At 27.2% G+C, this 27,055-nt stretch overlaps 2 protein-coding genes across 3 annotated transcripts in view; one reads left to right on the top strand and one right to left on the bottom strand.

Annotated features, from left to right (window-relative positions):
- LOC107439184 (neurabin-1) overlaps positions 1 to 27,055 on the bottom strand; it is a 73,470-nt gene that overhangs the window by 11,107 nt on the left and 35,308 nt on the right. For both annotated transcript variants that reach the window (XM_016051689.3, XM_016051688.3), the window contains exons 14-20: positions 26,732 to 26,785; positions 21,534 to 21,751; positions 16,780 to 16,876; positions 14,742 to 14,874; positions 9,551 to 9,777; positions 1,026 to 1,188; positions 140 to 427 (exon numbers count right to left, since the gene is read on the bottom strand). In XM_016051689.3, coding sequence (XP_015907175.1) covers positions 140 to 427; positions 1,026 to 1,188; positions 9,551 to 9,777; positions 14,742 to 14,874; positions 16,780 to 16,876; positions 21,534 to 21,751; positions 26,732 to 26,785 — 1,180 coding nt within the window. The remainder of the gene's footprint in view (positions 1 to 139; positions 428 to 1,025; positions 1,189 to 9,550; positions 9,778 to 14,741; positions 14,875 to 16,779; positions 16,877 to 21,533; positions 21,752 to 26,731; positions 26,786 to 27,055) is intronic.
- Positions 1,953 to 6,675, top strand: LOC122270010 (uncharacterized). Its single transcript, XM_043045707.2, has one exon. The coding sequence runs from the start codon at positions 2,179 to 2,181 to the stop codon at positions 5,059 to 5,061; it is 2,883 nt and encodes a 960-aa protein (XP_042901641.1). The 5' UTR covers positions 1,953 to 2,178; the 3' UTR covers positions 5,062 to 6,675.

Here is a 27,055-nt window from a genome sequence, read left to right on the forward strand (position 1 = left end):
TATTTAGCTTTATCTTGTATAATACTTTGCATATATATATATATATGTAGATATAGATAATCAACTGTTTTTCAAAATAGCAGCACAGTGTCAGCACTAATCATTCCTCAACATTAATATGTTATATTAGTTTACATACCTAAATTTGCTGACAGTCTATCACTCTGAATCATGTTCCTTTTCTTTGGAGGAATTTCAACAGGCAATGGTGTACTTGCAGCAAGAGGAGATAAATCATCATCTCTATCTAAAGGTGTTACTGGAAGGCAGTTTGGATAACCGAAACTTTCACCAGTTGCATGCTGATAACTAGGAGGGACAACTTGGTGCTGTTCAATAAATCTATCTAAGCTACTATTTGAAACTTGTTCCAAATTATCTAAACTTTGTGGACTCCGTGATAAATTATTTTCACTATAACCACCCACTACAAAAAGGAAATAAAAATATAATTTTTCAATAAAATTTATATTAAAGATTTAAAATCAATTATCACAGATAACATAAGTACTTTATTTGTAGATAAAATCTATTTCACTGTATATTAGCATTTTGAAAACTATTTAAAAGGAATTATAATTTTTTTAACACATTAGCTTTGAAAATTTTTCAAAGACAAGAGTAACAATAGGGAAAATTTTATATTCATAAGGAAAACATTTTTATACTCTTTTCAACTGCCTAGCAATAGACAGGCATTAGATAAAAAAAAATTTCTGAACAGAGGATTGTTTGACAAAAATTTTCATAACACTGCAGAGTGTTTCCTAGTTAGTCAAAACTATAAGAAAGTTACTGCTATGGGTTACTTATTTAAAAAGAAACTGATAAAAACTCTCCTTATAACATGATGAAGCATACGAAAAAAACAATACTAAAAAAAATTAGTTACAAAACAGAAAATAAATAGTTTTACTACTTAGGCCAATTCCTAGTGCTAGTATTGTTTTCAAAAATAAGTAAAAAAAAGGTTTGAAATATTTGGAATTTGTGAAAAAATAAATATGTATGTAAGAAAGTTAAACCTTTTGAATTCCATTCTAACACTGCAGTTTTTATTTCTTCAGCAAAGGAAATTGATCGCATCTGGGGAGAAAATCCATTTTCATAACGCCCTTTAAAACTAGTTGAAGAGGAAAATGAAGAATCAGGTGGGGAACTTGAACTTTGATCCAGAGATTTTGAATCCTAAAAGAAAAATATTGTGAATTTTGTAATTGTTTTCAAATTCTTTTTCTTAATGCACCCATTGACATATAATAAATAAAAAAACACAGCTTTTTTTTAAAGATTTTGGACCCAGCATCCTAAGTACAAATTAAAGAGAATTGTAAAATTGTACAAGAGTATTTCTAAAGTCTTAAACAATGAGGAGCCAGCATGTTCTTCTTTTGTGTTTTAAAATGAAACATCATGCCATTTTATAAAGATAGAGACCAATTTCAGACCGGTGCGATGACTAGCTATTTTTTGTTATTAATAGTTAAAATCGCTTGATTAGCTCCGCCTCCTAAATCGCTGCTAGGTTTCCCATCCGCTCTGATGACGTCACGATATAGTACAACCACGACTCCCATCATGTTTTGAAACGGCGAAAGCATATGTTGCGCTGAGTATAAATTCTGAAAAATGGCTCCAAGCAAAAACTACAAGTGTTGCGTTGTACCATGTGCAATAGTTCCTACGTTAAACACGCCAAATAAATTATTTTTTAGTGTACCAAAAGGAGAAAAAAAAGACAAATTTGGTGCAAAGCCATCAAATACGATGAAAAAAAAAACCTGCCAATTGTCTGCAACTACTGCATTATACTGTTGCTAAGACCATTTTACAGAAACTTACTTAATTATAATTTAATTCCAAAAGAATGTTTTTCTGACTGATAAGCTTCTCTGAATGAATAATTCATTATACTGAATTAAAATGTTTATGAAATGCAGTGCAGACATGGCCAACTAGAAGGGGAAAGGCCGGAGAACTAGCTTATGTTTACTTGTGACGTCACAAATTCCGTCCGACCGGCGAACGTCGCTGAAACGAAGACGAAGTGAAAGTTAAATGGAAGTGGCGTGCGTTGTTTATATTGAATAGTTTACATGCTTGTTTAGTTCTAATTAATCTGTTACATGCTTATTTGCTTAAAGTTAGGCGTTGTTATCAATTTTTAATTCGTTTACAATGCCTGATAGATGTTGTGTTACTGCGTGCAAATCAAATTATGATAAAACTGGAGAATATGTTTCAGTTTTTCAATTCCCTAAAGACGAAACAGTGAAACATTTATGGATTAAGAAGATACCCAGGGAAAATTTTGTACCTTCAGATCGAAGTGTTGTGTGTGAAAAACATTTCACTGATGAGTGCATTATAAGATATGATGAGTATTGGAAAAATAATGAATTGGTTAAAGTTCAAAGAAGTCGGCCGAAATTGAAGGCTGGTTCGATACCAACATTATTTCCTGGTTGCCCAAAATATTTGTCCGAAGTTTCTTCATCTAAAAGAATGAGCAGAGATGAAAAGATAGCAAAAACTGATGAAAGGAAATTTAATGAGTTTTTGGCTAATGACAGAATTAAGTCATTTGATGATTTTAATTCATTGTTTAAATCTAAAATCGAACTACCAGACGATGTCCTTGCCTTAAAAACAAATAAAAACATTACACTTATTCTTTTCATGGATTTTGATAACTGCCCAGAAGTTGTTAAGAGTATAAAGATTGCACCTTCTTTATCTTTGCAAATTTTTATTGGCTCGCAGGAATTAGATTCCAAACAATACTCGCATCTTCTAAGTAATGGCGTATTAACTTTTTGGAGCCAACTAGAAAACATTGTGTCCATGGTTAAAAGCGCCTCAAAAACAAATGTTGAAGTGAATGATTTAGATGTAATTATAGCTCACTTTCACAAGTTAATGGATCAATATTCAGATTGTGAAAAGAAAAAAAAACTAATATTCATTTGTGAGCAGTTAAAATTGGCATTAAAGCCTAAGACCTCCAGGAGATACAGTACCGACATGTATCGCTTTGCTGCATCTTTATTTGTTGTGTCCCCATCCTGTTACAGATCAATATTAAATTGTAAAATGTTGACACTTCCCTGTGTGGATTCCATTAAAAAGTTGCTAAATGTGTTAAGCTTGAACTGTAGCACAACAGTAGAGGATAATATCCATTATATAAAAGCCAAATGTGAGAAGCTTACTGAAAATGAAAGGCTCGTAAATTTGTCACTTGATGAAATTTACATTAAGCCAAAGATTTCATATAAAGCTAATCAAATTACTGGTTTTTCAGAGAATAAAGAAAATGTGGAAGCTACATCTATTCAAGCATTTATGATTGCTTCGATATATTCCCCTTATGAGGAAGTGGTGGCGTTAGTGCCTGTGAGCGGAATGACTGCTGAAGACCTTCTCCGTCTAACAAAAGAAGCTTTATGTATTTTGCATAAGGCTAATTTTAATGTAATTTCTCTTATTGCTGATAATAATGCTGTTAACCGAAATATGTTTAAAGAACTCGCTGGATGTAAATTATCGAGTGAACCTTCGATAAACCCAGCAAGTGGGGCCCCACTATATTTGATTATTGATCCAGTTCATATTATGAAAACAATACGCAATAATTGGATATGTCAAGCAGATGTGGAAAAAACTTTTGTTTGTCCTGTTTTCAATAATTTGAGTAATATTATGAAGCCAAGATTTTGCCTACTGAGAAATATGTTTCAGTATGAAAAACAGAATGCTGTTAAACTTGCATTTAAGTTAAATGTAAAGACTGTTTACCCAACAAAAATGGAAAGACAGAATGTGCTGCCAGCACTAAATGTTTTTCACGAAAGTAATAGTGCTGCTCTAGAGCAGCTTTCAGAAAAAAATATAGCCTCAATACACACAGTGGAAGACACCATTGCTTTCTTGAAATTGATAAAGAGATGGTGGGATATTTTAAATGTTTCACATGAGAATAAAGGGATTTTCATAAGAAGTTTTGACTCTCTTCCACTCAGTGAAGCAAATACTGAAAGCTTTGAGTTTTTGGAAAATTTTTTACTGTGGATTAAAAAGTGGCAAGAGATGAAGCAATTGCCAAGGCAGGGTTGTTTCTCTAAAGAGACATTTTTTGCCCTTATTCAAACAACGTCAACAATTGTGGCCGTATCAAAAAGACTCTTGGAAAATGGTGCAAGATATGTGCTAACTACTAAATTTCACAGTGATGTCCTGGAATTCCGTTTTTCACGGTATCGACAGTTGTCTGGTTCGAATTATCATGTATCTTTGCAACAAGTCCTTGAATCTGAGCGTAAACTTCGGGTAAAATCACTGCTGAAGTTGCATTCGAAAACGTATGGTGATATTTCGCTCCGGCTTTTTTTCTCCGACTTTGAATCTCCTATGGAAAAAATAAACATAGAGCCATTTATCGATATTCTTGAGGATTTAAATGTGTCTTGCGATAACATTGAAATTCTGACTTATATTACTGGATACTGTGTATACAAGCTTAATGTTGATTGTGATGCATGCTATGATTTATACCTCAGTCCTTTCGATTTGAATGTGGATTTTGATACCAAACTTTTGTCATCAGAAACTGAAAAATTTCATAACAGTTCCTATCTTGATATGCTTAATAGAGGAGGGTTGAAAAATCCATCTTGTGACATTGTTTATATTGTTGCTGTTTGTTTTGCTATTTTTCAGAAATTAATATCTAGTAAGTATGAAAAATTGTATCAATCTCTATCTGTTAATCAACATAACATTTTAGTTAAGCTAACTGAATTACATTTGTATCAAACATCAATAGTTGATATGGAACAAATTTGTGAAAAATGTAACTATAATTTTTCTAAGCGTGTTTTAAAAGTTATCAATTCCTTTTCTAATGTGTGTTTAAATAACTATTCAAAAGCTAAAACTGATGAATGTGTATTAAAGAAAATGAACAAAATTGAGATGAAAAAAAATAATGTTAATAAGAAGCGTAAAGCTGAAAATAATAATAAAGAAGAAAAAAGAAAATTGGATAAATTTTCTAAATAACTTGCTTAAAACATTGTGTCTTAAATTGCTTAATACTTCCATCTGTTTGTTTATTGTGTTGCAAAATTATTGAATTCCTTGTCGTAAATTTTTATAATTTATATAACAATTGTAATTACAAAATATTATATTCGATAAATAAGTTCTATAATAATATTTTAATGTTACCACGTGAAGCACATTTAATTATAAAACTTTGTAATGTGTTAGTCTATAAATAACTATCAGTCCGCTGATTTTTATTTACTGTAAAAACGTTATTTATACTTTTAGGTATATTTAACTATTTATTCTTGGTAATTATAGTATAATTATTATATCACTTATTTATTATTAATCAATCGTATTATTTTATAATTTGATGTTTTGAATTTACATAGGTCTGGAAATTTTGTATATAATTGAAACTATGATGCATCAAAATATATTTTTAATTTTTATACAAGAATAAACAAAAAGAGTAAGGTGTAAACAAAAGGAGCATGTTACAAATTATTGAAGTAGAGTGTTATGAAGTTGAAATCTATTGATGTGTCTTTTTATAAATTATTTAGAATTAACTGTAGGAATAAGTAATACTATTATCTCAATCTTGGTCATGAATAATGTTTCTTTTTTATAATTGATTTAATGGTAATAAAAAAAATCTCATTTTTAAGGTATTATTGCTCATTTTTATATTTTATTTTGTCTTGTATTGATATTTATTAATAAGCATGCGTAACAATTAGTGAACTGATTTTTCATTACTTTAAAAGCAATTACCTGTAACTTTGCATAAATCTGTTTTTATAATAATCAGAATTTATAATAATTCTAGTAGCAGATTTTATTTAGACAATCTGCATCACAATTTTTATAAATTCATAGTTGTCTGTAACATAATCAGAGACTATTTTTTATAAAATTTGAACCTAAACTAGCTAACATGTTGCATGTAAATTTCAAGTATAAATTGGATAAAAATAAAGTAAAAATTTTTGTTTTTTAAAACTCATTTGAGGTTTCTATACAACTTCAAAATATAATTAATCCTTATGAAATTAAAATCTTTAATCAAAATGGCTGAATATTTTCAAACAATATTAAAAAATTATTAATAGTGGAATGCTATTATTATAATACTAATATAAAATATATAAGCAAAGTGTTATTATTTTTCTATTTCTTAATTTTTCACTGCAGTTTTTTAGTCGTTGCTTTTTCTTTAAAGAACTGAAATGGAAAATAATCAACACATACTGGAATAATATTCAAGCACGTCTTATCAGTATGCAGTATTTCTGCTAATGATAATTTTAAAATAAATTTCTTTCTTCATAAAATATGGAACTATATTACATTCTGAGTAATAACCAAAAGATTGATTGAAATATTGCATATTTCAAAATTCTCAATTAGTACTTGTAAATTAACATAATGACTGCAAGTCATTCTTGTTTTATGTTGGCACATAATTGGACTTTTTATTATGTTTTTCACATATTATTTCTTTCATTTTAATATTCAACAACTTGTAAATATATTGGTTCTTATTTTGAATTTCAAACAGCTTTTAAATAATATATAGTATTTTAGACTCAAAAATGTACAAATAAAAGACTTACAAAAAGATGTTGTTTTGTGTTTATTTATTTAATTACTTTTTCAATTTAATCAATTCATAAGATTTTTGTTTTTTACTTGTATTATTTTGCACTGCAATGCTTAAAATAAATTCATAGAACGAAGTATTGTAATTTTATTTATTATAATCTAAACATAAGATTTTTTTAACAGCAGTTTGATGTTTTACTAAAATGTATCTTCTGTTTAGTTTTATTATTAATTTAAATTTTTTCTATTAAATCTCATTATATGCAATTCTGTAATACACATTTTAATACTTGACACAATTTAAATGAAAAAAATATAAAAACTCTTTTCTGTTTTTTGATTTAAATTATTAATAAACAAAAAATCTAACCATGCAGATGTTTTTATTTACATATTTGTTATGTAGTACTTTTATGCTTGAAATAAAAAATCTAATCCTAGCTAATTTTCATTTTTATACTTGAAATAAAATATAAAAATCGAAATAAATAGTATAAAAAATACTATTCTATAATTTAATTTCTAAGTATCTTTTATATTTAAGACCAGGGTTTGTTGATTTAAATTAGCTTGATTTAAATCAACTGTTATATATATATATATATATATATATATATATATATTCATTTAAAAAGTCAAAAAACTGTGTTTTTTTTAATCATAAATCAAAGTTCTTACAGTGTATTAAAATATAAAAAAATGCTATTTGAATCAAAAAGATCCGATTTCTTTTTATTTATTATTTTTTTTAAATTACGAGACTTATCTATCTGAGACTAGAAAGCGACATCAAAGATAATATCGATAAGTAAATTTTTCTTAATCCCAAAGACAATAAGTTAAAAGAAAAAACGCAAAGTTTTATTTTCCAAACTTAATTTGAAAAATATTATTTTAAACTTAAAAATCTTAAATATGCTAGTGAGAATTCCTTAAAAATCTTTTTTGAATTATCCTTTAATAAAAATAACGAAAATGCGGTATTGATGCGTTTAAAAGTCTTATAGCGGTTTTCAACGGAGACTTCTAGATCAGACGGAATGTTGAAGCGAGAGAAAACGTTCTCCGGCCTTCCCCCTTCTAGTTGGCCATGGTGCAGATCACTTTCTTTTTTTTTTTTTTATTCTTTAAAATGAAAGGATTTTATTCTTAGCAAACACTGGTGCACAGGTTTTTTTTTAAAGTTAAAAAATAATTTTGTCTAGAAGAAAAATTATCAAAGTTAAAGTAAAAAAATGATAGGGGTTTAGCATTATTTACATTTCGTCAAGAAAAAAAAATCAAGAAAGATTTTAAAAGTTAATAATAAAAAAGAATTTTTAAAAAAAATTAATTTACCTAAAAAATTAATTTACCTAAAAAAAATTAATTCCAGGTCATACACCATTCCCTCTAATTGGGATCAACTCATTAAATAAAAACTTTCAAAACAGTTCAGATTTTTACATTTAAACAAATATGAATAAAAATGAATCAGTATAAATAATGAAAAATGAATTTAATTCAAAAGTTATTGAAAAAAAAGTAGTTTTGACATTTATTTTTTCCTTCCTCAACTTTATTTCATTATGCTGAAGGGTTTTGAGTTAAAAAATAATTAATTTTATCTAGATGAAAAAATTATGAAAGTTAAAATAAAAAATGATAGGGGTTTAGCATTATTTACATTTCTTCAAAAANAAAAAAAAAAAAAAAAAGCAAGAAAATATTTTAGAAGTTAATAATAAAAAATAATTTTTAAAATTTTTTTATATACCTGCAAACTTATAATTCCAGGTCATATCTCATTCATTCCATTCCCTCTAATTGGGATCAACTCATTAAATAAAAACTTTCAAAACAGTTCAGACTTTTATATATAGACAAATATAAATAAAAATGAATCAGTGTAAATAAAGAAAAATGAATTAATTTCAAAAGTTATTGAAAAAAAAAGTAGTTTCAATATTTATTTTTTCCTTCCTCAATTTTATTTCATTAAACTGAAAGGTGCCCACAAAAATTTTCTCAAGGGGGAGGATACAACTGATATACACTACATATATATTTAAACTATATACAGTAGGGAACCGATTATCCGGAACAATCGGGACCATCGCTATTCCGGATAACTGATTTTTCCGGTTTTCTGAATCGCTACAAAAGCCGTTTTTTTTTATTGTTAAACCCAACTAAAAAAAAAAATATTAGGAAATAATTTTAAAAAGAAGAAAAACGATGAAGCAATACAGTAATGATTATTTCTAAAATGATGATATGGTAAACATCTTTCAAAAAAGAAAGAAAAATCCTAAAATCTTATGAGGAAAAAACTTTTTTTTTTTTTTTAAAAAATGGTGGGAAAATGTATCGAATTTGGTTTTCTGATTTCCGGATAACGGGTTCTGTACTGTATATGATATAAACAAAAAAGGAAAACTATTTTTTAAAAATGCAATTCAAATTAAAACGCCTTTAGAACACTTTTCTCGATAGGAAACTTTGGTTTAACTTCTCCCGTTTGTAAAGTTATTATACTTTGACGTCACAAGCAAACCTCGCCTCATTTTGTGTCACGTGAAGTTAGTTTCGTTTTGGGCTAATTTTAAGTCGTTTTTTTAAAATTCGGGTAAGTTTTTTAGATTCTGAATTGATTTTAGAGAGTTTTAAGATATAGACTATTTAAAATAATAAACATTTTGTAATGGCCCAATTCATGCAGGTTCCTTATTATACTTTGTAACTAATGCAACTTTTTTCAAAAACTCCTTTAAATATGAAGTAGACAAACAACTCAAAACAATGAGTATGCTAACTTCTAGTAGTATATTTGGTCAACATATATTCCAGATAACAGGAAAAATAATTGATAAATTATATTACAGAACTGTTTTATAGAAGTTAAAGAACTTACTAAGGAAGCAGTACTCTTTATTAAATTTTCAGAATATGATTTAGCAGAACTTGCTTCTAGCAAATCTGGAAGAGGATGAGATTGGTTAGAATGATCCTCTTTGGGAATCTTTCTCTCAACAGTGGATCTTTTCTCACTATCTTCACTTGCAGCATCAGGGCTTTGAGTTCGTTTTCCAAGTTCAGAATCAGAACAATCTGATACATCAATTTCAATAATTTCAAAGCCTAAATTATTTAAAATAAAGTACAGTTATTTTCCTGGAGAGAATACCTATGTGAAAAAGCGAAATAAAAAGTTAAAAACACAGTTAGACCAATTCCATATACAAGTACCATCATCAGTTGCCAAGATATCAAAAGGAAAAGAAATACATAATCAATCAAGTTTCAACAAGAAATTATCTTGGCAAAAATGAACCAAAAAGGAGAAGGCAAATTACATAAAGCTATTTAAGGCAAATTGTGGCATAAGAGAAATCATATAGGCCCCACTTCCATTTTTTCCCACTAACATACAATACAGCATGAAATGCCACTAGATTTACTAAATTATATTATGAAGAACTACATATAAATAAGGTTATGAATCCTTTTCCAAATACATAATTACAGTTTGAAATGAAACAGAAGTTATTCACAGTTAAAAGAAAGAAGGTAACTCCTTGCGGAATATTGGGTACCACATTGATTGTTATCAAGTATCACATGCGTGAAAATACACTTGAAAAATAATAATCTTCAAAATATAAAATCTATACTTAGAAAACATTTATTACTTCGAAGTCTTTCTTTTATGCACTTATTATTAAAAGAAAGAATTAAAAATGATACTTACAGAAGAAACACATATAACCAATCATAATTTGAGAATAAGTACACAATAAAAAATAAACTATTCACAAACTATAAACTAATCACCAACTTTTTAATTATTTTCAAATATTTCCAATCTTATATATAATCAAACCAATCAAATCAAATTCTTCACTCTTAGAACAAAAGAAATGTAGTTCATCCTCGAGTTCATTTTCTATGTCATCTTCATAATCCGACATAAAGCAAGGAATTATCTGACACGTAACAGTAAGATAAAAGAAAACGTATGAATGGAATTCTGTAGAATTAGCAGGGGAAATGAGCTAAAGAATTTGAAGAAAGCAGTGGAATGTGTTGAAACGCATGCAGACTTTCTACACAAGCCAGGTCACTTTATTCTAGGTGCAACCAGTAAGAATAACTATTTCATTCATTAGTTACAATAGTAATGGTCAAATGTAACGACAGCCTATAAAATGTGAATTCCTCAGTGACCTTCAACTTTCAGTAAAGAAAATGAACAGCTAAAACGAAGATGAATTATTACAGCAGTCATGGGAAGGGCGAATCTAGCGAAAGATGTTCTCTGATGTCAAAAATATGCCAACACAACAAAAATATAACAGCACAACATAAATTTAGTGTGAGTAAAACTAAGAAAGACAAACTTCCCTCTCCTCTTACAACTGAGAAATGTTTCAAATTTGGAAGGGGGAAATAAAATGTTTTTTTCTTTCTCCCTCAACTTCCTGCTACCAGTAACATAAGGACCTGTGTGAGGAAGGGTCGGGAATATCAGCAGAACGTAACGAAACTTAAAAACTAATAAATTGTTCATTTGATCACTAGTTGTAGACAAGAAATTTTAATTTTTTAAATTTATTTTTCATTCATTCCAAAGATTTGATTTATTACAAAATCATAATCCTGATGAGGATTTATATCATAATCCTCATGATCAGGGTTTTATAGAAAGATATCCAATTTTATAAATAAAGTTCTTTTTGCTTAGTTTGTTTTGTAAAGTTTTCATAAAAAAATTTAAATCCTTTGAAGCCAAAACAGTTAAATATAAAAAACAAATTGCTTAAAAACTACTGCATAAAAGAACTCATTGAAGAAATAAATAAACTAAAATTGCACTATTTAAAAAGGAAACATATTTTTGAGAAGACGAAATCTTTCTTCTCCAAATCTTACGCTTCAATCATTTATTATGAAACATATAAATCAGTGATAAATAAGTTTATAGACAATTAATAATAATAAAATATCTAAACAATATTTCTTTTAGATGATATAGGAATTGCTGAAGTAAAGCCAACGAAAAAAAATATTACTGATAGTGATTAGAAGAGAAGACAACGCAAAACATAAAAGAAAAACGCACTTTCAAGAGAAAATAAAATAAATTATAAATTTCAATGACAGATGAATGAATTTAATTTCTGGGATTGAAACTAATGTCCAGATTAAAATATATAGTTCGAAAGTCTTACTCCATTTTATTTTCGGTATTTTCTATAAACTCAGTTGGGGGATTTCTTTTTCAGAACCTCATTTTTTTTTCTATTTTTAAATATTTATCCGACTATTTTGAAATATTTTTTACTTTGAAATATAATATTTTTTTGACAGTTCTTACATCAGTTAATCAGTAGACCAGTGTCAATTTACGCACTCCCGTGATTTATTTTTCTTAGGCACGTTTATCTAATGCAAAAGCGTATTTTCTAAATTGTTATTTCTTATATGTTGTACACATTGGTTAGCAAAAGGCTCAGAAAGTTTTAATCAGTGTTAAAAAATAAATTTTAACTAAAATAATATGAGGAAATTGGATCGATGCATGCAATCAGATAAAAAGATTTTATTTTCCTGCTTTGTGACAATTTGAAAATAAAATATTTATAAAGAAAATACAGATGAGGAGAAGAGAGGAAACTGATTGCAATGCATATTTTTTTTTTTAAAAATTTTTTATATCTGATGAAGAAAAAAAAATTAAGTTTTTTATATTTATATACAGCTGACTAAAACATGATTTTAAACCTGGAATTTTACATTTTTCAGAATGTCATTTGGAGTCTACTTCCACTAAGCTCTTCAATTATTAAATAAAATCATCACCCCCAACTAGTAATTACTATTCTACTTGAAAACAGGGTTTAACAGTTTCCTGTCAATCTATGTTTCTATTATCTTCATAATTATTCAGAAGGCATTGTTGATGCAATATGAATAACAACTCCTTTTATGCATAGAAAAGCAAGATAGCTGCACCCTGAACTCCTCCCTTCTTTTACAATGATAGCCATTAATCCTGTGGATTTTTGAACTAGTTTTTACATGTTGCAATGGTATATGTATTGGCTGGTATGATATCTTTGAAGATCATAAATGAATCTTATTCCATATTTTAAATTGCTACAAAAAGTATGCTATTCAAAAAATTAAATATATATCAGCATACCCACCAACTGCTACGGAAATTGGAGGTAAACTACGGAGCTACTGGTGAATAGTAAAAGGCTACGGATTAAATGAAAGTGCCTGTCTGATCCATCCGCTTCCGCTGTTGTCCTCTTTCAAGCATGGGATGTCCCCGATTGCGTATCGCCGAAAATGACGTCATGAGCAGATAGCCTTGGTCGGGAGAAACCACGTAATGTGTAAGCTTTAGATGATATAAGTTTTTAAATATTGTTTTCCAATTCTGAAAGCTTTATTAGGAAGAAACTCATTTATATAATCTATTTTTCTTTCAATAAATTGGTATTAAATTGTTTTTTTGACTTAATTGCTTTAAAATTTGGTGTAAAAAATATTTAATAGGAAACATCTTAGAATCTTACCTTCCTAAATAAAATAGGTAATTTTTTTTTGTTAACAATTGAATGAATGTAGAGAAAAAGTTGTGGAGAGTTCACTTTTTGCATTTTACTGAGATGTTATATTATTTTTCTTTGAAATTTGTATAAATGTAAAATAAAACTTTTACTTTCATTTGCAATTTAATAATTTTATATCCTTAGAAAAGTGTACCTTCCTGTATGTGAAGTAAAATTGTATCTAAATAACATGATTTTTTAAAAGTCTATAGTATTTTAATTTTTTAAAAAATTTCTCAATGTGAAATAACATTTTACGCTAGTTTCAAAATCTATTTTCTTATATTTATCAACTGCTTTTTGAAATTATAAGTGAATTGAGCATAGCAAATATTGCGGGATGCCGTAAATGTGTGTTGCGCGAGTGCTACTGAAAGCTAGATGGGCAAAGTTGGAGGGCATATATAAGGCACATTGTAAGAATACCTAAAGTTTGAAACTGAGAAACATTTGTACGGGTAATATTACCATTATGAAAAGGAAACTAACCTTGCAATAAGAGTAAGAATAATGGCAGATGTGAAGTCACTAACTCCCTTCCTCTTTATAAAACGATCTAAACGACATGTTTTAATAATTTAAATTATTTCACACAGAAATATGTAAAATTAATTTCTCTGAAAATGTTACAGTTACTTAATAATGAATCTAAACAAAAAATAAGTTTTAGTATTAATAAATTTTGTAAAAAAAATTTTCAATATAAAATTTATTAAATACAAAAAATTAATTCATTTATGTTTTATAACAGCACAAACTACTTTAAAATTCAATTCATTCCATTATGTCAAAACTTGGTTATTTTTATTTGAAATAAAAAAGGAATTCCTTGTTTCTTCTACTCTTGGTTCACTTGAACCTGAAAGGTGTACATATAGTTTCCTGATAGGTATACATTACTCTCCAGAAGAAAACCCTACTCCTAACACAATTTTTTGCTTTAAGATGTGTAAAAGCATAGTTCTAATATTTTCATTGAAAATATGAAGATAAAAAAGTGCTTTTTTAACACTAGAGCTTACATTATTAGTATATATATAAGAAAAACTTTAATAAAAGATTTAAATAAAAATAATTCTCCATTAATTAACTTATGCATCTTTAAGCAATATTTCCCATTAAAATATTTATTATCATTACTTAATCACACATTGTGCTTGAAATACTCACAAGGAGTAAAAAAGTATGTAACAGGCACATTTTGTAGTTAAATTATAGTTAAAAAAATAAAATATAGGTATAATGACCAATGAATATCAAATGCTTCAATTCATTACTGATTAGTTAAAGCCGGTTGGGGGTATAGGTCCCTAAAGTCAGACAATTGTAAAAAATAATAAATCTTTAAAATATTTCAGAGTATTTAAACAATGATAATATAGAATAATTAAACTTATAATTAAATCATCAATTATTTTAAAATGAAAGCTGATCTCATAGCAACATTAAGTCAAAAAAAAAAGAAAAAAAAAAGAGGCTTACTAAGCTTGGTTTCTGAGTGAACACCATTTTTTTTCTTTAATATTGGTGTTAATTGATGAGAATCATATGGTAGTTCAATTGGTAAGCCAGCCGATCTTTGAACCTCAGATAAAGTATGTTCAAGTAAGATGACCTGAAAGAAATTAATTATTTTTTCTAATTAGTTCAAAATTCAATATATTTAAATATTAAATATGAATAAAATAATATATTTAAAAGATTTAAATGTACAAAATATTAGCATATTTTTTACAAAAAGAAATAAAAACATTCTTATTATCTAAAGATTACATTTTTAAGTATTAATATGTAACATTCAAGATATGAAGGCCACTTTGTAAATGCTAATTAATTAACAGAAGTCAAAAACTTTTAATGTAATGTTAGAAATTTTTACTTTTAATGTTTAGTGTTATATCTCTGGAGTTATTTGGAAGAATTAAATGTTTTTATATAGTAGTTATAAAATGACTTCAATTAAAATAATTCTATTAAAAAAACTTTAATAACTATTTCATTTAATGAAAATCAAACAATTTTTGAATAATAACACAAGAAAATATTTTATGCTCTAGCAAGCTGAATTATTGAGTATAATAAAATCCGACATTTGAAATAACTATTAAAAATATGTTAAAATAGCATATTATTTTTAACAATATTTAAATATGTTTCTTTTATTAAGAGCTATTCCATAGATTCATTTTAAGTTTTAACATTTAAAATTACCATATTAAACTTAATGAAAGCTTTTCAATATTCTATAACTATAAAAATAGTTTTCTTTATTATTAAATTAAATAATAATAATATACACAACTATTAAAAATTATTCTTTAGTATAAATTTCTCTGACTGAACAAGTACAATGATTACAAGTCAGCATAACTTATTTAAAATTGAATGGAAATTTTTTTTAATAGAGTTATTAGTTTTTGAAAAATATGAAGAAAAAGAATAACAAAAAGGGATCAAAATTATGCCTGACTGCTCTTCCCATTAAATATATAGGGCCACATTTTCTAGATTGTAGCTATACCAATATCTTAAACATCAAAGATTCAATTAATTGGAAAAGGTTTTATTTTTAAAAGTATGTTTCTGCATCTGATTTCTTATTTTTCAATAGTTTGCTAATTATAAATATGATTGGCTAACTCAAAAATAAATATCACATGAAAAAAGGCACCTCTAGAACTATGGTGATTGCAATTTAATACATGAAAATATGGTCATAAGTTTGAAAGTTACTTGGGTGCTCTGTTTTTTCATTTTGCTTAAAGTAAATATGAATGCCGTCAAAGTTATATCATCATATAGATAGTCATAAACAAGAACATGTTAGGACAGTATAAATTTTGAAAGTCATTGTCAAAGTGGTGTTGCTATATGGTGCAGAAACAGACAAAAATAGATAAAAATAAGAACTAGAAACTTTTTAAACACATGTTTAAAGTCATCCTGTTAAATTTTTTTCAAAGTTAGGCAATCAAACAATAAATCCACAATGACTGAAAACATTTAATTTTAAGTTGCATGCATAAGTCAAGAAATGAGGTTGACTTTCAAGAAAAACAATCAGAAAGAAGTTAGCAAAAACTGCACAATAATTTTTATTTGTTATAATAAAACATTCTTAGCCATTTTTGAATAATTTAATTTAATTTCAAATTTTTAGACAGCAAAATTGAAATTTCTTTCAATTAAAGTGTCAGAGTTATTTAAATTTTTTAAGAAAAGGAAAGTATTACACAATTGGCAAAATTGCAAATTCAGTTTTTAACAGTATTGACACTTTAATTACTTACATAATGAAGAAACATATATTTTTATATTTTCCAAATTTTTTAAGCTTTAATATTCAAATCTTATCATGGATAAAGTAATTTTCTCTAATGATGAAAACTTACTTTCCAGTCTATCATATTTGGGTTAAGAGTGTTGCTAATTAGAGTGATAAAAAGCACTGTTCAAATAAAAAATGTGAAAAATCAAATCATTTTAAACAATGATTTAAATTTCATCAAAAAATATTTACCCGGTCTTTTAATATTTTAACTAATGCATTATATTCTTGGTCTTTCTCTTGAATTTGTTGAACTCTAAAGTCTTCCTGTTGAATATAATCTTTTTCCCTGTAATAATGAATAAAAGATAAATGGAACACTAAATAAACAGTTAGTAATTGAAAGAAAATCTTAAAAAGTAACTCTGATTATTCTTTAATGGATAATAAAATAATTTATATGTATAACATATATATTTAAATATTTGAAAATGAAATTTTTGTTTGAAATTGTGACGCGTATTTAGTAACTATTTGTAGCTATAATTTCAATAGTTATATATTTTTTTTAAATATTTAAAATATTAGATTCAAAATGGTGAGGGGCATATAAATTATTTTAAAATATTTATGCCTTTTACCTCCACTAGATTTTAATTATATTCTTAAAAGCATGTCAAAATTTATTAGTTTCCTTTTGCTTTATAAAGTTAAAATGATATATGATATGACAGGGTTTATTGTATATTTTTTTAATGTATCAGCATCCTGATTTATCTACATTAATTGTGGACAAATCAAGGTTTGTCAAAACCTGGTTTCCTTAAGAAAAATACCCAAATTATTTTACCTGCAGATAAATTGGATTTTCCATATAAATCTTACATGCATATTTATATACACTAAATATGAGAATAAAATACAGTATGATAGTATATACTGAAAAATTATTGCTTGATTGATATCAAAGGGATTAATAGAAGAAATAGTTCAGACAACTACTATTTTAGTCATTTTTCTGCAATCAAAATATATAATGAATTGCAAAATGATGAAATTTTTTAGATCATTCTTTGTAAAACATAAAGCAAGATACATTAAGCAGTCTGTTTTAAAATGCAAATAAATACATAATTTGTTAGAATTAATGTTAGAAAGTTAATGATAATGGAATTTATATAAGCATTGCAAATTATAAATTCATGGAATGTAGATACACATAGTAAAAAGATTTAGCATATGGTATGTTTTTTAAACTTTTTCCATGAATGAATCTTGTGTATGCCTTAAAATACTCAAAAAGTTATTAGCATTAAAAGTGAAGCTTCAGCTTTGGAAATAAATGGGGAAAAAAAGATCACAAATTTTAAACACTTACTTTCTAAGCATTCCATAAATGTAATTTAAGATTTTCATGAACTTGCAGAAATGTAATAAACATAATTCAATTTATGAAAAAAAAAATGAACATGCCCACATTCCATTAATATATAATTTAATCAGATATTATCATTGTATAATTTTAGCTTTCTTACATAATTAATAAAAATTTTATCAAACAGAAATAAGATACACAAATGGTAAATAAAAGATGTTTTTTGTAACTATTCATTAAAATGCAAAATATAAGCATAACTCAAAGATTATAACAGTTTTATTAAACTAAAGATTAAAATAACAGAAACTTTCTCGTTATTTCCCTTTATTGACAATTTAAACATTATAGAAAGTTCTTCTCAAATTTTTAGTCCCTAAACAACGTTTTTTTTTTAAACTGAATTTATATATATTTAGTATTCCTTATTGTCTAGCTGTCATCATATCAGTGACTAGTTGATTAATTAGAGGCGATGAATTCAAAACTTTATCTTTAAAAGAGATAAAGATGATCTGGTATAATATGAGCATATTTCTTTCTGCAGATTTTTCATAATATATAGATCACCATATTCATTTTAAAATAGATACAAGATGCATATCATATATATCTGTTAATGTACTGTAAAAGACCATAAAAGGTTATATTTTAAATAAATCATGCAATGTGTGTTATGAGTAATAAGACACATAATTTGTTTCATAGATAAATTATAATTTAGCAAATGTTTTTTTTTAGATGTGGGCATCCTTTTTTTTTATAGAATTTTGTACATTTATCTTTGATTTTGTCTCAAAAAATCAGACAACTGAAATATCTTTTACTTCATGTTTTGTATATATAGTAACAATGCTGAATTTATAAAACAATCAGTCACTAATTTCTAAAACAAATTGGCTTAACAATTTCAAAGAAAATGTATTAAAATTCTGATTCAAACTTGTAAATTGTACCACTTGGTAGGTTTAAGGATAAAGATTTTTGAGTGGGTCAAATCTAAAAAAAAGCTACTGGGTTATTTTGAGCTGGGTCCACTTTGACAAACCCAAAGTTAAATGCTTATTTTTAAGGCATAAAAAATCATAATTTTACAATATTAAGTAATAAAATATTGGTTAATATATTAAATTCAAAGGACTTTTGGAGACGCATGAAATCTAACCCATTTTGTTTAATGGAATATGGTGAAACTGAGTAAGTTAATAAATACAGTGGCGAGTTTTTCCAAAATTAGTTTTGAATTGCTCATTAGAACTGAATAGAAACCAACAACTAATTAACAATACAAAAAGTATTTTTCAAACAAAAAAAGTCATTTAAATATGTTTGCTTTTAGATTCTATAGAATGTATAACAATCTCTTTTGACAAAATGAATTTTGTAGATGTTTCTGCATTTCGGAAGCTTACAAAAATGTTATTAATATTGAAGTTTTTGTAGAGAAATAGGATAGAGCAGTTAATGGTAAGGACTTAAAAGGTAACAACCAGAAAAGAACAACATTAAGATTCAATTATCAATTAAATAGAAATTCAATTAATAGTCCAAAATTGTTGTGCCTCTTTTTTTAAAGAAATAATAAAAATAACTAGCTAGCTATTTTTCTAACTAACTAGCTAGTAGTTTTATTTATTCAAAATGACTTAACTAAGTCATTTTGATAGAATTATTCAAGCATTTGTTTTTAAATTTTAAAAGAAGATTTCCTAAATTTATAATAAATACATTAATATACATCACTTTACACTAAAAAATACAAAAAGTTACAGTAGTCTGTCTCTACAAATTAGGTAGTTTGTTAAGGTTAAAAAATAGTCTAAAACTCTCTCTCTTTCTACATAAATATATATGCAAGATGTGTCATAATTCCCTTCTGGGTTTGGAATGCTTATAACTAACAAAATATTCTTAATACATCAACAAATTTCAGTTTACCTGATAAAGAAACATTACAAGTTTTTTCCCCCACAAACGTTCAGAACCTTTAGAGATGTGACAGACTTATAAGTCTAAAATCAAATTCTTGCTGCACCAGTTGCAATGTTAGCAATTAATGGCAGTGAATGCGGTATATGCCAAAATATAGAAGTTTCAGTCAGTGGCAGAAATGAACACTGCCACCATTGAAACTTGACATATTGATTCTATAGGATTAGTAAATGGTATGCAACATCATATATTGTAAGTCATGTAAAACATGGTATGTATTTTGGTTATAATCAAAAGTGGCAGCATTTCAGCATGACACTTTTTCCTTCCTTTTTTACTTAATAAATTTTTTTCTCGAACAAGGTAGAGTAGGAAGTCAGTTCTTCTTGTAAGTATTTAGTAACTGAGTACTTGTAAGTTATTCTTGTAAGTACTTTCTTATATATATATTTGATTCTCATTAATTTTCTTTGCATCTGGCTATAACACAAAATCAAGGTGGATTTATTTAAGTGGGACACACTTTACCGTGAATCTGAATTTACGCTTACAAGTTTACACATCATGTTATCTTTGAAAACAAAAATAATTGCATTGTTTAATATGAACATAAAAACAAATTTTTTCAAAATGGGAGAAGCAAATTTTGCACCTAATGAAAACTAATTTTGTCATCGCAACTTATGCAGCAACCTCCCTCGTTAAAACAAGTTTATCACTTTTCCCGAACTTCTTGGATCTGAGTTTGGGAATCACAATTAGTTCACGTCAATTAGCAATTGGTGATGTCATCAACTAAGCATGTAATGAGAACATGGACTTTTTACAATGTGAGTGGTGCCAACCTAGGTGGTTATTGTGAATATTTCATTTGGTTGCGAAAATAAATGAGAAAAAAGCCTCTTAATTAAGAAACTAAGCAGATAATTTTATACAATGCAAGTGATGGGATAAAAATCAGCTATTGCATCAAAGTATGGAATACCTGCAAGTACTCTTTTGAAAACTAATGTCTTGTGCAATCAGTTTGATCCCATGAGAAAATGGATGAGAACTACTAAAAATGAAGAAACTGAAATTACTTTGTTAAGATAAATAAGAGAAGCTAGGAATCAACCAGACTAGTTTGTAGGTTCATGTTAGAATGGTGCGTTATATCATAAAATTACTATTTAACTTAAAATGACTATAAAAAATATTTTTAAACATACCACTTAAATGTTTTGATATTTTTGCTTTAGTGTTTTTTTTTTTAAAATAATCTATAATGACTTTTGTTATTTTATCTGTTAAAACGAAAAGATTTTTGCTACCCTTCGACTAAATGGGATTTGACTGTGTGTGATTTTCATATAATGATAAAATACTACTACTAATAAGAATAATTTATGATTGACATGCCTATTGTTCACAGTATTTACTGGCTTATTACTCTTTTAAGAATAAATATGCTACTATAGAGACTTGTGTAAATTCATTATTCAAATAGTAAAAACCTTTCAACATTCTAGTATTTACAATTTTAAAGGTCGCCTTAAAAGTTGATGGAAAAAAAGTTATTAGAATGTGCACACCTTAAGCAAGTACAAACAATAACTCTACTAGCTTATTAAAGAAATCAATCAAGAAATTTAAAACTTAAATCCCATTATTACACACTGTTTTTTTCCACACATTAGTTAAGGATGAGAATATATACCTTTTCTGAAACTCTTTAATGATCTTCTTAGCCTTACTGTATTTTTTCTCTAAATCATGAAGTTGTTGTTGAGCTTTTCCTACTTTAAATTTATACTCTTCTATTTGTTGTTTTGCTGCTTGCATTGATAATTCTTTTTCATTTACCTGATGTTGTAAACTATCAATCTTTTTCAACATTTTTTGGCGCTCTGACTCCATTTTTTCAACATATTGCAACTACAAATAAAATTAACAAAATATTAAGTTTCAAACAAATTTTAAACATGACACAGTAATTGTATAAGCAAACAAAGGTCCAAGAGTTCAGTTATTGTTTTAAAACTACACCAAACACATATTAAATTTGTTTCGAAATTTTTTTTTTCTTAAAGTTATAACAAAGAAAAAACCTAGATGTGATTATTGGTAAATCAAAGATTTTCTTGCTTAATGATAATTTATTAATTTGACTTATACATACTTGAAGACATTTTTATACAGAATAAAGTCTCATATTGGAAAGTCCGTTTTCCTGAAACATCTATTTTTTCAGATACCTTTTAACAAACAAAATAAAAATTTCATCTCCACTTTTAGAATTCACAAGTTTTTGTAAAATATCATGTAAAAAAAAGAAAACAATTTCCTCTTTTTTTTTTTACTGTGTTGTGGATATAAACATTTATACTGCTTTAATGAACAAACTTAAAGAGTTGAGAAGACAAGAGTATTAACAGGTAAGACTTGCAGAGGACATTCTATGACCCCATGCATTCCAAAAATTAATTCTTGAAAACTAGCCACCTGCTTCTCCTCTAAGTTACAAATAATTAAATTATACATATCTAAATCTCAAAAGTGTTATGTTTCCGATTAAAACTATATTTATTAGCAGCACATGAAGGAATTTAATTTGAGGTCATTCTATGACTCCCATAAGTCTTAATGCTTACTCAGGAGATGTGTGTCCTCCTGGTTAAAGAAAAAGAAAATAAACTTTGCAGAGAGAAATAAAGCTAAATATTAATGGTGCTTGAAAGAAACATCTGTAAATAGAATTTGTTTTGATTCGAAAATGTCATTAATTAAAAAGTTTTCAAATTCTGTTGCCTATTACTTTTATTATTTAATAGGATTTACTTGTTAAATTTGGAGCATGTTCTTAAACGTCATTTTTTGCATAATGTCTGTATTCATAACTCTCACAATGAAATAATAAAAATGGAGAAAAAACTGTTCTTATTCATGAAAGAGAAAGTCAAATTTATCTGCTGTTTATTTTGGATTTTTTTTACCAGTGAGAATTACTTTATATTCAACATTCTTCAAATAAAAAGATTCTATAATTGTCATTTAAACGCTAACAAAATGTTACTGTATGAAAATTGACATTAACTATCCATAACTTTGTTGATTAACACACATTTTGATCTTTTTTTACTCTAAAGACCTATTATACTGAAAAATGTATTTTCAAGACTTGCGAAATTCTTGGTGATTTCGAATGCAAGACTTTTTATTGTAGTTGGAAAAAAAAATGATACAATTACAACAAATAAATTAGGAAAATATGAGACAATATTTCAGTGAATAAAAAAAGAGTTGTTGCACTTTAAGTTTAAAAACACTGTTCAGACAGACTGACAGAGTATCTGCTACATTTTAGATTTTCAAATTCATGACTTTTCATGACTAATTCCTAGAATTTTTCATGACTTCACGAAGTTACTATTTTCTCCAACAAAAACACAACAAGAAATTTTAAAAAGCATTATACAGTATAACGTCCCATATCCGGACGTCCCTTTTCCGGAAAGGTCAATTTCCCGGACACTTTTTAACAATCAAAATAAACAAACATTTCTTCATCTTCCCCACTCTCTTAAAAAAAAAAAAAAGTTTTTTGACAGGTTTTTTCCTTTCTTAGCTTCTAGTGATCTATGCATTAAACCCATAAATCAACAGAAAAGAGAACAGAAGATCTACCAAGACCGTACCGTTAGTAACGCTCCTCCTCTGGAATGCAGGAAAGGGGGGGGGGATTTGTTTTCAAAAGAGCACAATTGAGTCCCCTCCCCCCTTCTTTCCTGTGCAGCTGGCTAGTAAAAGAGGCATTTCCTGGAACCTTTTTGATAAAGTGTTAGGGAATAGTGTTAGTGTACTGTGAAAAAGGGTAAACACAGCAAACGTTAAAGTGGAGGGGGAATCCCCTTTAGTCACACAAGAAAAAATAAAGAGAACCCAATCAGGATGCCACGCCTTTATGCTTGATTGATAGCCAATGACAGGAGAGAAAATAAGAACTTGTCACTTCCCCCCCTTCAACTTGAATGACAAGTAAGAAGGAAATGAATTTTGCTTCTTCACCTACCCACCTTAATGAATGAATGACGGGAATTTCCCCTTCTTGCTTGAAACGTTCTAGTTCAAAATGGCGGAGAGAGCAATTAATATTTTCATAACTGTAAATTTTTTTAGTTTCCTATATTTATTTTTATAATAGCAATAATTATTATTTTTTAAATATTTTGTTTTTGATTGATAAGATATCATTCTAATACTAAAACATTATGGCCCGAAAAATAATGTTATTTAATTTCTGCTTCTTAGATTCAAATCATTTTAATCTCTGTTTACTTTGGGGGTCTATTATACGGAAAAATCGATTATCCGGACTTAGGAAAGTCCCGCCGATTCCGGATACGCGACTTTCCACTGTAATAACATAAATTGAAATGATAGGTATAACCAAAACTGTTATACTTTGCATAGTCATATTTAATGATTTTAAATTTAAAAAAACAGAATAAAGAAAGAGTTGAAGCAATAAAATAGCTGAAAAAACTACAAAACAAATAATTTTTTTCTGCGGAATTATATTACAAAGATACTTTTCTTATTCATCCGAAAGGAAAGAAATACTCCTGATTTTTCTGCTCTTATTTCGGAATTTAAAAAAAATTCGCCAATGACTGGCTTGCTTCAGCTAGAATTTTAAATTGATAAAATAAAAATAAATAATAACAAAAATTCTGAAATCACAGAAGTTTAAAACATAATTCGATCTAGAAATAATGTTTTTTCTTTCATTTTTCGAAAGAACACCATAACTTTCATAGAACATGATAAAAACATTTTATTTTTTAATAAAATACGACTGTGTGTGGGGATTTTATTACAACTTCAGATATATGGAACACCATGAAGGGGGGGGGGGATATTTTTAAATCCCATTTTAAAAATTAGATTTTTTAGTGACTTAAATCCATGAGTTTCCATGATTTTCTTAAAAAAAATAGCTAAAATCATGACATTTCATGACCAATTTTGTTCAATGCCAAAATTCATGACTTTCCAGGTGCGCGGATACCCTGGACTGACTTATTTCAAAATTGAAATTCTCAGAAACAAAGGCCTTTAGAGGAATGAATGAAACAAACAATATGTTCATTGTGAAAGCTGAATAATTATTTTACAGGAATTTCAGAATTTAGTTACAAAAATTGCCAACAGATGAAACTACAAATTACTGATGACCAGCACGATCAGTTACAGAGTTAAAACATAAAAGAAGGTTGTCGTACAGGGTTAGGAGGTTTAAAACATCCACTCTATTGAACAACATGAGTTTCAGGTACTGAAAATTCACAGGTCAGATGACAATCATATAGCATGTATTTTTTTCAAGACACTGTACGGCATACAATGCCATTAATGGGCATTGTATGCCGTACAGTGTAACTTAACTTACTTCTGTAACTTAATTCCGAGACTATGCATACAATTTTTACAGTTTTCACATTTAACATACAATTTGCTTCATTTTTCTATCACCCTTTGCTTTATAGATTTTTAATTTTGAAATTAGTTCTCCCCTAGAGACTGTATAAAATCACAAACAGTGGTCGGAAAAACAACATTATTTTTGTAGTTAACTACAACTACTTTTCTTTTAAATGTAATGACTACAAATTACTTTCAAATTGTAGTCACAATTTCACTACTTTTAGAAGACACACTTTTCTGGGAAATTTAATTTACTCCCATGTTCAAAATTGGCTTACTTTAACATGAAGAATTATTAAGAGATATTTATTCATGTTTACATGTGCAGATTTGTTAATCTAAGCCATTTTTAATGAATTTATTCTTTTAACCTTCAAATTTTTATGACTTTTTCCGACAGTGAATAATTAATTTAAGAAATCATAGGAAATAATCAAACACTTGCAATTTTATAATGTTTAATGCTTTTTGAATGCCTTTTGAGTAAATCTAAAATTGAAAAGAAAACATGTTTCCATCCATTTAAATAACATCAGTATTTCATGAATGTTTATTTGCTTTTAAAGGTGTGGTCAAAGTGAATAATTAACATTATTCACTTTGATATTTCACTATTATATAAGTGCCAGTTTAAATATTAGTAATGTGTAAAGCTAAATACGTAATACTAAATATTTAATGCTAATAACTCTTATTAATGTGCATACAAACTCTGTATTAGTCATCAAATATAAATTTACTGTATAAAATACCGTACTGTATATAACCAGCTAAAAAAATTTTTTTTTATATAATCTGACATTTCCAGGTATTTCAAAAAAATTTCAATGTAAATCTAGATTATATTTTATGTATACCATGTAATTTTAACTGTAACTGACAATTCTAGGACTGGTTATTTTCCAGGTATGATGTATGAATTTTCCAGGTTTCTGTAAAAAAATGCAACTTTCCCTGACTATTTCCGGCGTTTTTAAGTCAAAATAAAATTCCCTAACAATTCCAGGTTTTTCTTGATTCTCCTGACCCAGGGGAGCCCTGATTATTTCCTACAAGATATTTTTAACGAAGAATTAGTTCTTAAAAAAATAAAAAATAAAGCAATGTAATAATAAATTTAACCTATTTGGCAGAAACAGTAATAAACTTGTAGCAGTTCTAGAATTACAATTTTAAAATGTATTTTATCTAATAATATTTTGTAATATATTTAACAAAGTCAATGAAGCGAAATGAAAATTCTGATAATATAAAAACTGCAGAAACTATATACTTTTGTTCTGTTTCATTTAATTTTTTAATCTCATTAAAGAGCAGCATGCAGAGAATTGCAATTAAAACAATCCAATCAAACCAAAATTTCAGCATGCACACTATCGGTACAATACAAAAATTGAACTTTAAGTAAAAAGTTAAAATTTTTAGTCCTACCTTTTCTTTGGCTTGTTGTAGATCTGCTTCTGCAAGAGCACTTCGATACTGAACCTAAATAATAAAACTAATAATGTATCATCACACATATAGTAAAGAACCACAATGCAAAGCCACCTTTAATTATTAAGTCGGAATTTGTTTATTTTATGAAACAAAAATTGTTTTAACATAAAGAGCCTCCTCTTATCTCTTAAATGTAGATATAGCTAATATACAATTTTTAAATATTTACATATTTTAAACAAATAAACTGGATAATAACTCACTCATTTAAATTACTTACTTAAATTCAGATAATGTAAGAATATAAATAACTTAATG

This window comes from Parasteatoda tepidariorum, chromosome X1, assembly GCF_043381705.1.
Source record: "Parasteatoda tepidariorum isolate YZ-2023 chromosome X1, CAS_Ptep_4.0, whole genome shotgun sequence".
Taxonomy (NCBI): domain Eukaryota; kingdom Metazoa; phylum Arthropoda; class Arachnida; order Araneae; family Theridiidae; genus Parasteatoda; species Parasteatoda tepidariorum.

Bases quoted from the DNA above. Each gene is read 5' to 3' on its own strand.
- LOC122270010 (XM_043045707.2), top strand. From the start codon at position 2,179: ATGCCTGATAGATGTTGTGTTACTGCGTGCAAATCAAATTATGATAAA.